This window comes from Theropithecus gelada, chromosome 15 (genome assembly GCF_003255815.1).
Source record: "Theropithecus gelada isolate Dixy chromosome 15, Tgel_1.0, whole genome shotgun sequence".
In the NCBI taxonomy this organism is placed as follows: Eukaryota; Metazoa; Chordata; class Mammalia; order Primates; family Cercopithecidae; genus Theropithecus; species Theropithecus gelada.
Genome location: NC_037683.1, coordinates 10,240,322 through 10,254,401, shown reverse-complemented (window position 1 = coordinate 10,254,401; position 14,080 = coordinate 10,240,322). Strand labels below are relative to the sequence as shown.

The 14,080-nt window shown below is 51.9% G+C and overlaps 1 protein-coding gene and 1 non-coding gene across 3 annotated transcripts in view; one reads left to right on the top strand and one right to left on the bottom strand.

The window, feature by feature from the left end:
- ZER1 (zyg-11 related cell cycle regulator) overlaps positions 1 to 14,080 on the bottom strand; it is a 45,591-nt gene that overhangs the window by 13,728 nt on the left and 17,783 nt on the right. The window contains exons 2-8 of one of the 2 annotated variants that reach the window (XM_025358640.1): positions 13,372 to 13,623; positions 11,748 to 11,898; positions 11,103 to 11,539; positions 10,608 to 10,784; positions 9,280 to 9,394; positions 8,990 to 9,136; positions 8,483 to 8,656 (exon numbers count right to left, since the gene is read on the bottom strand). In XM_025358640.1, coding sequence (XP_025214425.1) covers positions 8,483 to 8,656; positions 8,990 to 9,136; positions 9,280 to 9,394; positions 10,608 to 10,784; positions 11,103 to 11,539; positions 11,748 to 11,898; positions 13,372 to 13,529 — 1,359 coding nt within the window. In that variant the 5' untranslated portion in view covers positions 13,530 to 13,623. The remainder of the gene's footprint in view (positions 1 to 8,482; positions 8,657 to 8,989; positions 9,137 to 9,279; positions 9,395 to 10,607; positions 10,785 to 11,102; positions 11,540 to 11,747; positions 11,899 to 13,371; positions 13,624 to 14,080) is intronic. The other variant, XM_025358641.1, reaches the window with a different exon arrangement.
- On the top strand, positions 7,219 to 7,322 carry LOC112608809. The gene has a single exon (XR_003116093.1). It is a non-coding gene; the product is annotated as a small nucleolar RNA U13 (small nucleolar RNA).

Here is a 14,080-nt window from a genome sequence, read left to right as displayed (position 1 = left end):
CTAGCCGGGCGAGGTGGCGGGCGCCTGTAGTCCCAGCTACTCGGGAGGCTGAGGCAGGAGAATGGCGTAAACCCGGGAGGCGAAACTTGCAGTGAGCTGAGATCCGGCCACTGCACTCCAGCCCGGGCGACAGAGCGAGACTCCATCTCAAAAAAAAAAAAAAAAAAAAGTTTTATTAGCCGGGCGCGGTGGCTCACGCCTGTAATCCCAGCACTTTGGGAGGCTGAGGCGGGCGGATCACGAGGTCAGGAGATTGAGATCATCCTGGCTAACACAGTGAAATCCCGTCTCTACTAAAAATGCAAAAAATTAGCGGACGTGGCGGCGGGCGCCTGTAGTCCCAGCTACTCAGGAGGCTGAGGCAGAATGGCGTGAACCCGGGAGGCGGAGCTTGCAGTGAGCGGAGATCGCACCACTGCACTCCAACCTGGGCGACTGAGCGAGACTCTGTCTCAAAAAAAAAAAAAAATTTTATTAAAATGTGAAATATTCATACAGAAGAATGCATAAAACACAAATGTGGAAGGGCGCGGTGGCTCACGCCTATAATCCCAGCACTTTGGAAGGCCCAGGTGGGCGGATCACGAGGTGAGGAGATCGAAACCATCCTGGCTAACATGGTGCAACCCCGTCTCTACTACAAATACAAAAAATTAGCCGGGTGTGGTGGTGGGCGCTTGTAGTCCCAGCTACTCGGGAGGCTGAGGCAGGAGAATGGCATGAACCTAGGAGGTGGAGCTTGTAGTGAGCCCAGATCACGCCACTGCACTCCAGCCTGGGCGACAGAGCAAGACTCCGTTTCAAAAAAAAAAAAAAACAAAAAACCCACAAATGTATAGTTTTATAAATAACATAAAGTGAACTCAATGTAACCATCACCTGGGTCAAGAAACAGAACACTGTCAGCACCCAGAAGTCCCCATTGTCCCTTCCAGATCATAAGCCCCTTAGCCCTTAGACCCCCCTAGAAAGAACCACTACAATATCCCTGCTTTTTTCTTTTTTTTTTGTTTTTTGAGATGGAGTCTTGCTCTGTTGCCCAGGCTGGAGTGCAGTGGACCTATCTCGGCTCACTGCAACCTCCACCTCCCTGGTTCAAACAATTCTCCTTCCTCAGCCTCCTGAGTAGCTGGGATTACAGGCGCGCCACCACGCCCGGCTAATTTTTGTATTTTTAGTGGAGATGGGGTTTCCCCATGCTGGCCAGGTTGGTCTCGTACTCCTAGCCTCAAGTGATCTGCCTGCCTCGGCCTCCCAAAGTGTTGGGATTATAGGTGTGAGCCACTGCACCCAGCCTTCTTTTATTTTTATTTTTTGAGACAGGGTCTTGCTCTGCTACTCAGGCTGGAGCGCAGTGGCACCATCATGGTGCAGCCTCAACCTCTGGGGCTCAAGCGATCCTCCCTCCTCAGCATCCTGAGTAGCTAGTACTACAGCTGTGTGCCACCATGCCCAGCTACTATTTTGTGTTTTGTAGAGATGGGGTCTCACTATGTTGTCCAGGCTGGCCTCTACCTCCTGGGCTCAAGAGATCTTCTTACCTCAGCCTCCCAGAGTTCTGGGATTCTAGGCATGAGCAACTGCACCTGGCCCCTGCTTTCTTTTATTTTTTGAGACAGGGTCTCACTCTGTCACCCAGGCTGGAGTGTGGAGGCACAATCTCAGCTCACTGCAACCTCTCCATCCTGGGCTCAAGTGATCCTCCCACCTCAGCCTCGCTAGTAGCTGGGATTACAGGTGTATCCAATGGCCCCTGTTTTTTTTTTTTTTTTTTTGAGATGGAGTCTCACTCTGTCACCCAGGCTGGAGTGCAATGGCATGATCTTGGCTCACTGCAACCTCTGCCTCCAGTGTTCAAGTAATTTTCTGCCTCAGCTGCCTGAGTAGCTAGGATTACAGGCACCCGCCACCACACCCAGCTAATTTTTTGTATTTTTAGTAGAGATGGTGTTTCACCATTTTGGCCAGGGTGGTCTTGAGCTTCTAACCTCGTGATCCACCCAACTCGAACTCCTGAAGTGCTGGGATTACAGGCATGAGCCACCACGCCTGGCATTTTGTGCAGTGGTGCAGTCTTGGCTCACTGCAACCTCCGCTTTGCGGGTTCAAGTGAATCTCTTGCCTCAGCCTCCCAAGTAGCTGGGATTATAGACGTGTGCCACCACGCTCAGCTAATTTTTTTGCATGTTTTGTAGAGACAGGGTTTCACCATATTGGTCAGGATGGTCTTGATCTCTTGACTTCGTGATCCACCAGCCTTGGCCTCCCAAAGTGCTGGGATTACAGACGGGAGTCACTGTGCCCAGCCTTTTTTTTTTTTTTTCTTTTTTTTTTTGAGATGGAGTTTCACTCTTCTTGCAAAGGCTGGAATGCAATGGCGTGATCTCAGCTCACTGCAACCTGTGCCTCCCAGGTTCAAGTGATTCTCCTGCCTCAGCCTCCCAAGTAGCTGGGATTACAGGCTCCCGCCACCATGCCAAGCTAAGTTTTGTATTTTTAGTAGAGATGGGGTTTCGTCATGTTGGCCAGGCTGGTCTGGAACTCCTGACCTCAGGTGATCCACCTGCCTCAGCCTCCCAAAGTGCTGGGATTACAGGCGTGAGCCACCACGCCTGGCTGGCCCCTGCTTTTCATAGATATTCTGTAGGTTTGCAAGATTAACGGTTGTTATACATAGCTGAAATGCATTGATTTTTCATTACAGTATAGTATTCCATCATGACACCCCAATTTATTCATCCATTCTACAGCTGATGGATGTCTGGGTGACTCTAAGAGTTGGCTACTGTGAACCATGTATTATTATACCTGCATCCTGGTGACCATAAGCATGGGTTTCTTTAGGGCACACATGCCTGGTGACTTCTGGGTCACAGGGTGTGCATGTCTTCAACCTTATTAGGTAACACTAGACTGTTTTCCACAGTGGCTTTAGCAGTTTACACTCCTATCAGCAGTGCAGGAGCTCCTCAGTTGCTCTACATCCTCAGTTTTCTTTGTACCGTCTGCAGGTTTATTTGCTTATTGATTTGTTTGGGGTTTTTTTTTGAGACAGTGTCTCATTCTGTTGCCCAGGCTGGAGTGCAGTGGTGCGACCACAGCTCACTGCAGCCTCAAACTCCTGGGCTGAAACAATCCTCTTGCTTCAGCCTCCTAAGTAGCTGGGACTACAGGAGTACATCACCACACCTGGCCAATTTAAAAAAAAATTTTTTTTTTTTTTTTGAGATGGAGTCTCATTTACTCTATCGCCCAGGCTGGAGTGCAGTGGCATGATCCTGGCTCACTGCAGCCACCTTCTAGTGCAAGCGATTCTCCCGTCTCAGCCTCCCCAAGTAGCTGGGATTACATAGGGACCCGCCCTCATGCCTGGCTAATTTTTGTATTTTAGTAGAGACGGGGTTTCACCACGTTGGCCAGGCTGGTCTTGAACTCCTGACCTCAGGTGATCCACCCACCTCAGCCTCCCAAAGTGCTGGGATTACAGGTGTGAGCCACCTCGCCTGGCCCTATTTATTTGTTTTTAAGATGGGGTCTCTCTGTTGCCAGACTGGAGTGCAGTGGTGCCATCATAGCTCACTGCAGCCTTGAACTCCCGGGCTCAAGCAATTTTCACACCTCAGCTTCCAAGGTGGCTGGGATTCCTAGGCATGTGCCATCACACCCGGCCTTTTTTTAAATTTAAATTTTATTTATGTATTTATTTTTTGAGACAGAGTCTCACTCTGTCACCGAGGCTGGAGTGCACTGGCACGATCTCGGTTCACTGCAACCTCCACCTGGATTCAAGCGATTCTCCCACCTCAGCCTTCCTAGTAGCTGGGATTACAGCTGCCCACCACCCCGCCTGGCTAATTTTTGTATTTTTGGTAGAGACGGGGTTTTGCCATGTTGGCCAGGATGGTCTAGAACTCCTTGCCTCAAGTGATCCGTCTGCCTCAGCCTCCCAAAGTGCAAGGATTACGGGCATAAGCCATTGCGCCCGGCCTTTTTCAAAAAAATTTTACAAGTGAGGATGTATGCATATTTTTTTCCTCTAAGAACAGTTCTAATTGCGGAATGGCTAGGTCAAAAGATAGATGCATTTACAATTGTGGCAGGTTCTGCTGGTTGCCCTCCACAAAGGTTGCACGACTCATCCCTCACCAGTAGACAGGGTGTGAGGTGCTCTTGCCTACCTATGCGACATTGGGTATCACCAAGCTCTTGAGATGAAATGTGACTTCCTCTTATTTTGATTTCCATTTCTGTGACAGATTTATTAATTCATTTGGGAGTCTCAAACTAGTCTTCTTTTTCTCTTTTCTTTTCCTTTTTTTCCTTTTTTTTTTTTTTTTTTAAGACAGGGTCTCCTCTGTTGCCCAAGCTAGAGTACAGTGGTAGAATCAGAGTTCACTGCAGCCTCCACTTCCCAGGCTCAAGCAATCATCCCACTTTGGCCTCCAAGTAGCTGGGGCTACAGACGCATACCACTACACCCAGCTAATTAAAAGAAAAAAAAATTTTTTTTTGAGACAGAGTTTCAATATCATCACCCAGGCTGGAGTGCGATGGTACCATCTCGGCTCACTGCAACCTCTGCCTCCTGGGTTCAAGCGATTCTCCTGCCTCAGCCTCCTGAGTAGCTAGGATTACAGGTTCCCACCACCACACTCGGCTAATTTTTGTATTTTAAGTAGAGACCGGGTTTCACCATGTTGGCCAGGCTGGTCCTGAACTCCTGACCTCAGGTGATCAACCTGCCTTGGCCTCCCAAAGTGCTGAGCCACCATGCCAGCCTAAAAAACTTTTTTGTAGAGAAGGGGCAGGTGGGCATGTCACTTGAGGCTAGGAGGAGTTCCAGACCAGCCTGGCCAACATGGCGAAACCTTGTCTCTATTAAAAATACAAAAATTAGCCAGGTGTGGTGGTGTGCTCCTGTAGTCCCAGCTACTCAGGATGCTGAGGCAGGAGAATCACTTGAACCTGGAGGTAGAGGTTGCAGTGAGCCGAGATCACACCACTACACTCCAGCCTGGGCAACAGAGAGAGACTCTGTCTCAAAAAAAAAAAAAAAAAAAGAAAAGAAAAGAAAAAATACACACACTCAGATATTGCCCCTGAAATTCTACAACTCTACTTCTAGATATGTATTATAAGGATAACTAACTAAGTATAATTAACAAAGCATTGCTTGGGAGCACAAAAGATGAAACAGCAACCTAAATTATTCGACTCTGGGGGCTGTCTCACATACTGGGCAGAGCCCTGACCTTGGCCACTGCCTCCAAGCTCCAGCAGAGTCCTCCACACAGTGGCCTCTCTCTGGATGAGGACACTGAACATATGCTGGTGTCAACAGTTATGAAAATGAACCTTAATACCAGCTGTATCTCGGGGAGGAGAGGTAAGACTGTGAGTGGCTTTCGCTTTATTTAATACATTCTTGTATCACTTGAATTTTTTCATCTTTTAAGCATTAGGTATCATTTTTTTGTTTTGTTTTTGTTTTTGTGTTGATACAGTCTTGCTTTGTCACCCAGACTGGAGGGCAGTGGCACGATCTCGGCTCACTGAAATCTCCACCTCCCGGGTTTAAGCAATCCTCCTGTCTCAGCCTCCCGAGTAGCTGAGACTACAGGAACCCGCCACTATGCCCGGCTAATTTTTGTATTTTTGGTAGAGACAGGGTTTCACCATGTTGGCCAGGCTGGTCTGGAACTCCTGATCTTAAGTGATCCGCCTTCCTTGTCCTTCCAAAGTGCTGGGATTACAGGTGAGGGCCACTGTGCCTGGCTTAAGCATTAGGGTATCTTTTGTAATCAGAAAAGAAACATTATTAAACAATTTTTGGGCCTAGTGCAATGTTCATGCCTACAATCCCAGCACTTTGGGAAACCAAGGCAGGAGGATCACTTGAGCCAGGGGATAGCAAGGGCAACATAGTGAGACCCTGAGACCCTGTCACCACACACACACACACACACACAAATTAGCTGCGTGTGGCCAGGGCGCGGTGGCTCATGCCTGTAATCCCAGGACTTTAGGAGGCCGAGGCAGGCAGATCGCGAGGTCAGGAGTTTGAGACCAGCCTGGCTAACATGGTGAAACCCTGTCTCCACTAAAAATACAAAAAAATTAGCCGGGCGTGGTAGCAGGCACCTGTAGTCCCAGCTACTCGGGAGGCTGAGGCAGGAGAATGGTGTGAACCCGAGAGGCGGAGCTGGCAGTGAGCTGAGATCGTGCCACTGCACTCCAGCCTGGGCAACAGAATAAGACTCCATCTCAAAAAAAAAAAAAAAAAAAAAAAAAAAGCTGGGTGTGGTTGTACATGCCTTGTTGTCCCAGCTACTGGGGAGGCTGAGGCGGGAGGCTTGCCTGAGCCTGCAAGGTGGAGGGCACAGTGAGCTGTGATTGTGCCACTGTACTCCAGCCTTGGCAAGAGTTAGACCCTGTGTTTTTGTTTTTCTTTGAGACAGAGTCTTGCTCTGTCACCCAGGCTGGAGTGCAATGGCTCGATCTCGGCTCACTGCAACCTCCGCCTCCCAGGTTCCAGCAATTATCCTGCCTCAGCCTCCCAAGTAGCTGGGACTATAGGCGCCTGCCACCATGCCTGGCTAATTTGTATATTTTTAATAGAGACGGGGTTTCACCATGTTGGCCAGGCTGATCTCGAACTTCTGACCTCAGGTGATCTGCCTGCCTCGGCCTCCCAAAGTGCTGGTATTACAGGCGTGAGCCATCGCACCCAGCTAATTTTTGTATTTTTTAGTAGAGACAGGGTGTCGCCATGTTGGCCAGGCTGGTCTTGAACTCCTGACCTCAGGATCTGCCTGCCTCAGCCTCCCAAAGTGCTGGGATTACAGGCATGAGCCACCGCGCCCAGCCTGAGATGCTCTCTTAATTAAAAAATATATATATTGTGGCTGGGTGCGGTGGCTCACGCCTGTAATCCCAGCACTTTGGTAGGCCAAGGCGGGTGGATCACCTGAGCTCAGGAGTTCGAGACCAGCCAGGCCAACATGGTAAAACCCTGTCTCTACTAAAAATACAAAAATTAGCCGGGCGTGGTGGCACGTGCCTGTAGTCCCAGCTACTAGGGGGGCTGAGGCAGGAGGATCGCTTGAACCCAGGAGGTGGAGGTTGCAGTGAGCCGAGATCGTGCCACTGCACTCCAGCCTGGGTTACAGAGTGTGACTCCATCTCCAAAAAAAAAAAAAAAAAAAGGGTTATTGTTTGATCCTTTCGTAGTTTATAAGATTGATGATCAGGTCTTCATGCTCATGTGTGAAATATGCCTCCCTCAAACCACGTTAGGACATTGGCATATTGCCCGTCTGAAATGAAAAAAGTTTTTTTGTTATATAAATATGTTGGCTGGGTGTGGTGGCACACGCTTGTAATCCCAGCACTTTGGGAGGCTGAGGCGGGTGGATCACCGTAGGTCAGGAGTTCAACACCAGCCTGACCAACGTGGCAAAACCCCGTCTCTACTAAAAATACATAAATTAGCTGGGTGTGGTGACATGTGCCTCTAGTCTCAGCTACTTCGGAGGCTGAGGCAGGAGAATCTCTTGAACCCGCCACTGCTCTCCAGCTTGGGCAACAGAGCAAGACTCCATATGAAAAAAAATTTGTTGGCTGGTAAGGTGCGGTGGCTCACACCTGTAATCCCAGCACTTTGGGAGGCTGAGGCAGGTGGATCACCTGAGGTCAGGAGTTCGAGACCAGCCTGACCAATATGGTGAAATCCCATCTTTACTAAAAATACAAAATTAGCCAGACGTGGTGGCGCATGCCTGTAATCCCAGCTACTTGGGAGGCTGAGGCAGGAGAATCACTTGAACTCAGGAGGTGGAAGTTGCAGTGAGCCAAGATCGCACCACTGCACTCCAGCCTGGGCAACAAGAGTGAAACTCTGTCTCAAAAAAACGAAATGTTGGCTGATAAAGGAGATTTCATGTTCATGTGACATAGTTGAAGTAAAAATCCACTGTATACAAACAGTACGCAGTTTGTGTATCCCATTTACAAAATACGTGTGCATAGGCTAAAATCCACAATCGATAGCCCATGTTAATGGTGCCTAAATCTGGGTAGTGGGTTTACGGGTGATTTTTATTTTCTGTATATCTATAATTATAACTTTTCTATAATAAAAGCTTTTATTATTTTTATTTATGGTAAGAAATCCCCCAGCAGAGTGTATGAGCAGAAGGGCTGAGGAAACAGCTCAGGCAGGGAGAAGGGCAGGGTCCCTGGGCCCCCACCCCCACATGGGGCAGGGAGGAAGAGGATGGAAGGCAGCCAGGGGTGATGGACTGTGGGAAGGGCCAGGTCCCGGGGACCCTGAGTGTCAGGTCCCAAGAGTCAGGGAGTGCGGCCGTGGGAAAGGGAGCTGGGAAGGATGCAGCCCAGAGCCGGGGGAGCCCTAGCGGGATGCAGGAAGCAGGAAAGGGGTGGCTGGGTCAGAGCATGCAGGCCGTGGCAGGTGGGGGCTCACCGTCACCTCCTGGTAGGATTCCATGCCATTCAGCACCACCTGGATGACTTGCCGGCGCAGCTTCACACTCTGCTCTGAGCGGTACTCGGAATTTGTTAGGTAGAAGAGGGCGGCACTGCCTGTTACTTGAATGTTTCTGTCATATTTGTGGCACTTGAGGGCCGTGATGACCAGCTGTATGAAGACAAGGGGGACCTAGGCTGGCAAGTGCAAGGAGAGGCCTGGGCTCTGCAAGGGGCTGGAACAGGCTCTCTGGGGCAGGGTTTAGCCTGGTCTTGCTCTCTAAAGGCAGAAGTGGGGCCTGGGGAGCAGACACCAGGGTGGGGACTGAACAAGGCCAGTGCTGAAGCAAGTCAAGTGCTGTGAGGCCCAGGCTGGGGTTTCCGGTCCTGGGGCCCTGGGGACAGGGTGCAGAGGGACAGGGGCTCTGGGGACATGGCTCAGCCAAGCCTGGCACCCTCCAGGTGGGGAGGGACAGGAGGCCAAGGCCCTAGGCTTGGAGCTGACCTTCAGGGCCCGCAGCAGCTGGTTGCAGCGCTCGATGCGGGCAATGTCAAAAAGCAGGTTGATAGCCCGTGAGGTGATCTCAGGCCGGTGCTCCGTGTAGGCCTCGATGGCATTCAGCACCTGCTCCTCGTTTTTATCACCACTTACCTGTGGGTGGGACATGCTCAGAACAACCCAGAAGAGGCCAAGGGCTGGGAGGCCAGATCCCAACTCAGTCTCCAGCCCCAGAATCCAGCTCCTTCCCTCTCCCAAGGCTCCCTGGCCCAGCCCCATCCCACTTCCACGCTCACTTTGTAGGCCGGAATGTGCGTGAGGCGGCACAGAGAGTTCTCGAAGAGCCCGAGGAACTGCAGCGGCCTCTTCAGAGCCCGGAAAGGTATGATGCTGCTCTTGGAAGGCTCAATGCTGGGGAAAGAGGGTGCCGGTGTCAGTGGCTTGGGGCCCAGGCCTGAGCTGGGTCTCCCCACTGGGGGTGGTGAGGCATTTCCTTGCTTTCTCTTCTAGGTCCTCCAACCTCATCCCCGGTTCCTTTTGTTTTTAATGGTAGGGGACATAGGCACCACCTCCTGATGGAAGGGTAGCAAGGTCACATAGTAGGGGAACACGTAGATGCAGCCACCTTTGGAAACCACCTGCCATTTTAGTAAGGACACGGCACTTTTAGGTCTCACCAACAATCACAAAGGGACAAGCTCAACTGAACACCATTAAAGTAGGCTGGGGCCAGGGCTTATGGGTGGCCAGTTACAGCTGGTAGGGTTTGGTCAAACTTCTCAACCAACCAACCCAGGAACTGACCTATGTCCAGCAATACTCCATAGGTGGCAGACACTGCCAGCCTCGCCTCTTCCCCCAGGAACTGACCTATGTCCACTCCATAGGTGGCAGACACTGCCAGCCTCGCCTCTTCCCCCAGGAACTGACCTATGTCCACTCCATAGGTGGCAGACACTGCCAGCCTCGTCTCTTCCCCCCATGGCACTGTGCTCTGGTCAGGCTGAGCATTGGGTAGTTCCCCTGTCGCTCCTCATGCTCTCACTTACTGGCCTTTACAGGTGCTGTTCCCTCTGCTAGAACACCTTTCCTCTGGCAAAGGCAGAATGAGCTTTCAGGACAGCCAGGATGCGTCCCTCCTCCTCCTTCCTTCCTGATCTTCAGGCCACCCTGGGGCCCTGGATTGCCCCTACCATAGCCCTTGTAATGACTTGACTGTCCCCACCAGCTCACACAGACTCTGAGAGGGCAGGACCTGATTTGTTTCCTTATCTCTAGCACACACCACAGCACTTGGTAGAGGGGTACTTGGCAAATACTTTTTTTTTTTTTTTTGAGACAAAGTCCCACTCTGTTGCCCAGGCTAGAGTGCGGTGGCGTGATCTCGGCTCACTGCAGGCTCCACCTCCCGGGCTCAAGCAATTCTCACACCTTAGTCTCCCAAGCAGCTGGGACTACAGGTGTCTGCCACCATGTTGGCCAGGCTGGTCTCCAACTCCTGGCTTCAAGTGATCCGCCTATCTCGGCTTCCCAAAGTGCTGGGATTACAGGTGTGAGCCACTGCACCAGCCTAAATGCTTATTGAATGACACCCTACCAGTAGCCATGGAGGGCGGGGCCCCACCTGGTCTGCCCCGCTTCCTCTTCCATCTTGGAGATGCTGCAGTTCTCTAGGATCATGTGGCCAGAGATGTCCAGGGACATTAGGTTCCCCAGCTTCTGCACAAAGAGGCTCAGCACCTCCCGAGTCAGCTTGAACTTGTAGTAGCTGGAGAGGCGGTCTCGGGAGATGTCCAGGTGTCTGAAGATCGGGGTAGGGGATGCAGGTCAGGAGCTGGGTACAGGGTGGGGCTGCCTTGCAGACCCCGGCTCCTTTAACCTCTAGCAGGGGATGGCCCATGCCTGCCATGACTTCTCCAGGGCATTCTGGGAAGAAACCCCGAACAGCCCCAATCCACGTGAAACACTGGGTTTAAGGAATGGGACTGTGTCTTCATCCCCACCCTCTGCCTAGCCAAGGGCTCCTAAACCCTGAGGGCGTGCATGACAACACTCACCCCTACTCTTCCCCACCTGCCCACCCATCCCCACCCTGGTGAGCTCTGGGCCAGGAGCTCACCGCAGCTTGTGCAGCTGCACGATGACCCGGATGTGGTCGTCAGACAGGTCCATGTTGTAGAGTACGAGGGACACCAGGCTGTCTTTCCACTGCGTGAGGAAGGCGGCATCGCTCGTCTGAATGCCTGAGAGGTCCAAGGCTGCCAGGGAGTTGAGCGGCCGCAGCAGGGACTCCACAGGGACCCAATCAATCATGCGGCCCAAGTTGAGGAAGCGGAGGCGGCTGAAGCCCTCAAAGGTGAAATCCTTAACCAGCACCTGGCAGGTGGGGTTGACGAGGTACTCATCTTCACAGCCCCCTGGGTTCTCCTCCTCATAGAAAATGTTTGTACAGCCGAAGAGGCTCAAGGACACCAGGGTGTGGCTGAAGCTCCTCAGTGTCTGCAGGCTCTTGGCAGACAGCTTCTCGCAGTTGGTCAGGTACAGCTCCACCAGGTCCTGGGAGTGGGCACAGCTCCATCATCATCACCGCCCCTGCCCCTTCCCCCCGCCCCAGGCCTTGTCCTGGGCTACAGGTGGGTTGGAAAGGGTGATGTGCACAGTCAGGGTGTGCACTGGCTGGGCTGGGGATGGCTGGGCTGGAGGAGAGCAGCCTGGCCCCTGCTTGGCGTGGGCCCTCCCGGTGCTGTGGCGGGGCAGGTCTCACCTGCTTGCGGATGGCCTCCAGGTCCTGGTCCTGCACCAGGTCCTCGCGGAGGTGGATCCGCGTGAGGCGGGTGCTGCGGGGGTCTGAGAAGAGGCTGAAGAAGCTCTCGTGTGGCTCGAAGTTACAGGCAGCGTTCACCAGCTCCACATACCTGGGAGAGGAGAAAGCCTGGCTCAGGGGAGGGCCACAGGGACTCTCATCCTCGCTTCAAAGCCAAGCCCTCCTCCCCCTGAAGCTTTCTTGGATCACCCCAAGTAGCAACCTCCTTCTCCTAAGAGTATCTGGTTGGATCTTAACTAAACTACCAGTAAGATTAAGGGTGCCCAGGAACCAGGAATCTAAAGGCAGCTCTCTGGGAGACCTTCTAGGTGATGCAGGGGGCATCTCTCCCAATGCACATGCCTGTCACACAACCTCCACGCACACTGCAGGGGCAGCCTGGCATGGCCACTCTCATCACCTTCTTTAAGCCCCTCCTGTGACCCTTTTAAACAGGCAAAGTAAGCCAAGTAGTTCAGAGTTCCCAGCTGGGTACAGGGCAAGCCCTTAATTAAGCCCTGTTGAGACATCAGCTCATGCAAGAATCCTGGTCTGCTGGGAAATGCTTTGGATTCAAACGCTTTAGAATCTAAATCATGGCTTGGCTGCTTCCTACCTGGGCAACTTCACACGAGTAAATGAACTTTCCCAGACCTCAGTTTCTTCATCTGTAAAGTGTATATAACTCTGGCCTGCAAAGTATCCAACCTAGAGCCTGACCCACAGTAAATGCTCAGGACGTTATTACAGGTCCACCTCTGTCCTCAGGCCCACACGGGCTTCTGGTTTCCTATGCAGCTGTCTACCAATTTCCCTTCTGGGAATCTATTTTTTTCTTTTTCTTTTTCTTTTTTTTTTTTCCGTAGAGACAAGGTCTCGCTATGTCACCCAGGCTGATTTTGAATTCCTGGTCTCAAGTGATCCTCCTGTCTTGGCTTCCCAAAATGCTAGAATTACAGGTGTGAGCCACCATGCCTGGCCACCATCTGGGCCTCTAGATTGAACTCCCAGCATTCAGTGACTGCATAGCATGCTTCTAGGAGCCCCTAGGAGTAGGGAGGCCCTCGGAGGGCCATTCAGACTTTTTCCTTGAGACCCTGTCTCAAATGAGTGACTCTGGATGATTCACTCCCTGGTCATGGATCCGTTATTCTGGCACTGGCACCTAAACCCTTATGTGGCCATGCTCACTGAATTCACAAGCACAGGTGTGTGCATGCGAATGTACATACACACGTGGGACACTTCATTTATATGCAGATTTTGACACAATCACATCTCTAAATGCACACATGCAGTTTTACCCTCAAAAATAACCTATGCTGCATAAGCTTACATGTGTACACACACCCATGCCTTTACATGCACACCCCTCCACATACACACCAACACACACACATATACACCTTTACGGTTATGGATACACCACTATTCTCTTGCACCCATGAACATCGATGTGCAAATACACACCCTCACACATTCGTCTCCATAGCTACTCCCCATGTAGTGCACACATGGTCCCAATCTCTCTATACACATTCATGGGAGGACCCCTGCCCCTCCTCTGCCCCTTGGTTCTGCTCACTCATTGACGAGCCGGTCACAGATCTCGCTGGGCAAGAAGATGTCCGGATGTAGCCGCAGGGTCTCCTTGTCCAGCAGGTAGCCCAGGGTGCCATCCAGGTTGCGCAAGCAGAAGTCAGTACAGAGGGCCATCAGCGACTCGGGAGTGTCAGACGCCATGCTGGGGGCAGGCAGGTGGGCCACTCCAGGACAGGGTTCCCCAGGGGCAACAGTGATTCCTGAACACTCACAGGATCATTGGCAGAGCCACTGCCTGGGGAGTGGACAAGATGCCAAGTGAGCCACACACAAGGGCTAGAACCATCAGTGGCCCCATGTCCACACTCTGAGTAGGGAAACTAAGACCACACTCCAATTAGCAGCTTAGCAGGGCCAGGCCCAGGTCTCCTGACTCCATCTCTCACCCGCCTCTGCTGTGCCACTATCTATGCACAATTTGACCTGCAAAGAACATGGAGCCTTGTCCAAGCACTTATTTGCCTGTGGGCAGACGTGTGTGCTGGGGACTCAATGCTTGGGTGGGGGTAATAGGGATTTTCACTCTTCCGCTTCCCACAATCTTTTTTTTTTTTTTTTTTCAGAGTCTCGCTCTGTGGCCCAGACTGGAGTGCAGTGGCCGGATCTCGGCTCACTGCAAGATCCACCTCCCGGGTTTATACCATTCTCCTGCCTCAGCCTCCCGAGTAGCTGGGACTACAGGCGCCCGCCAC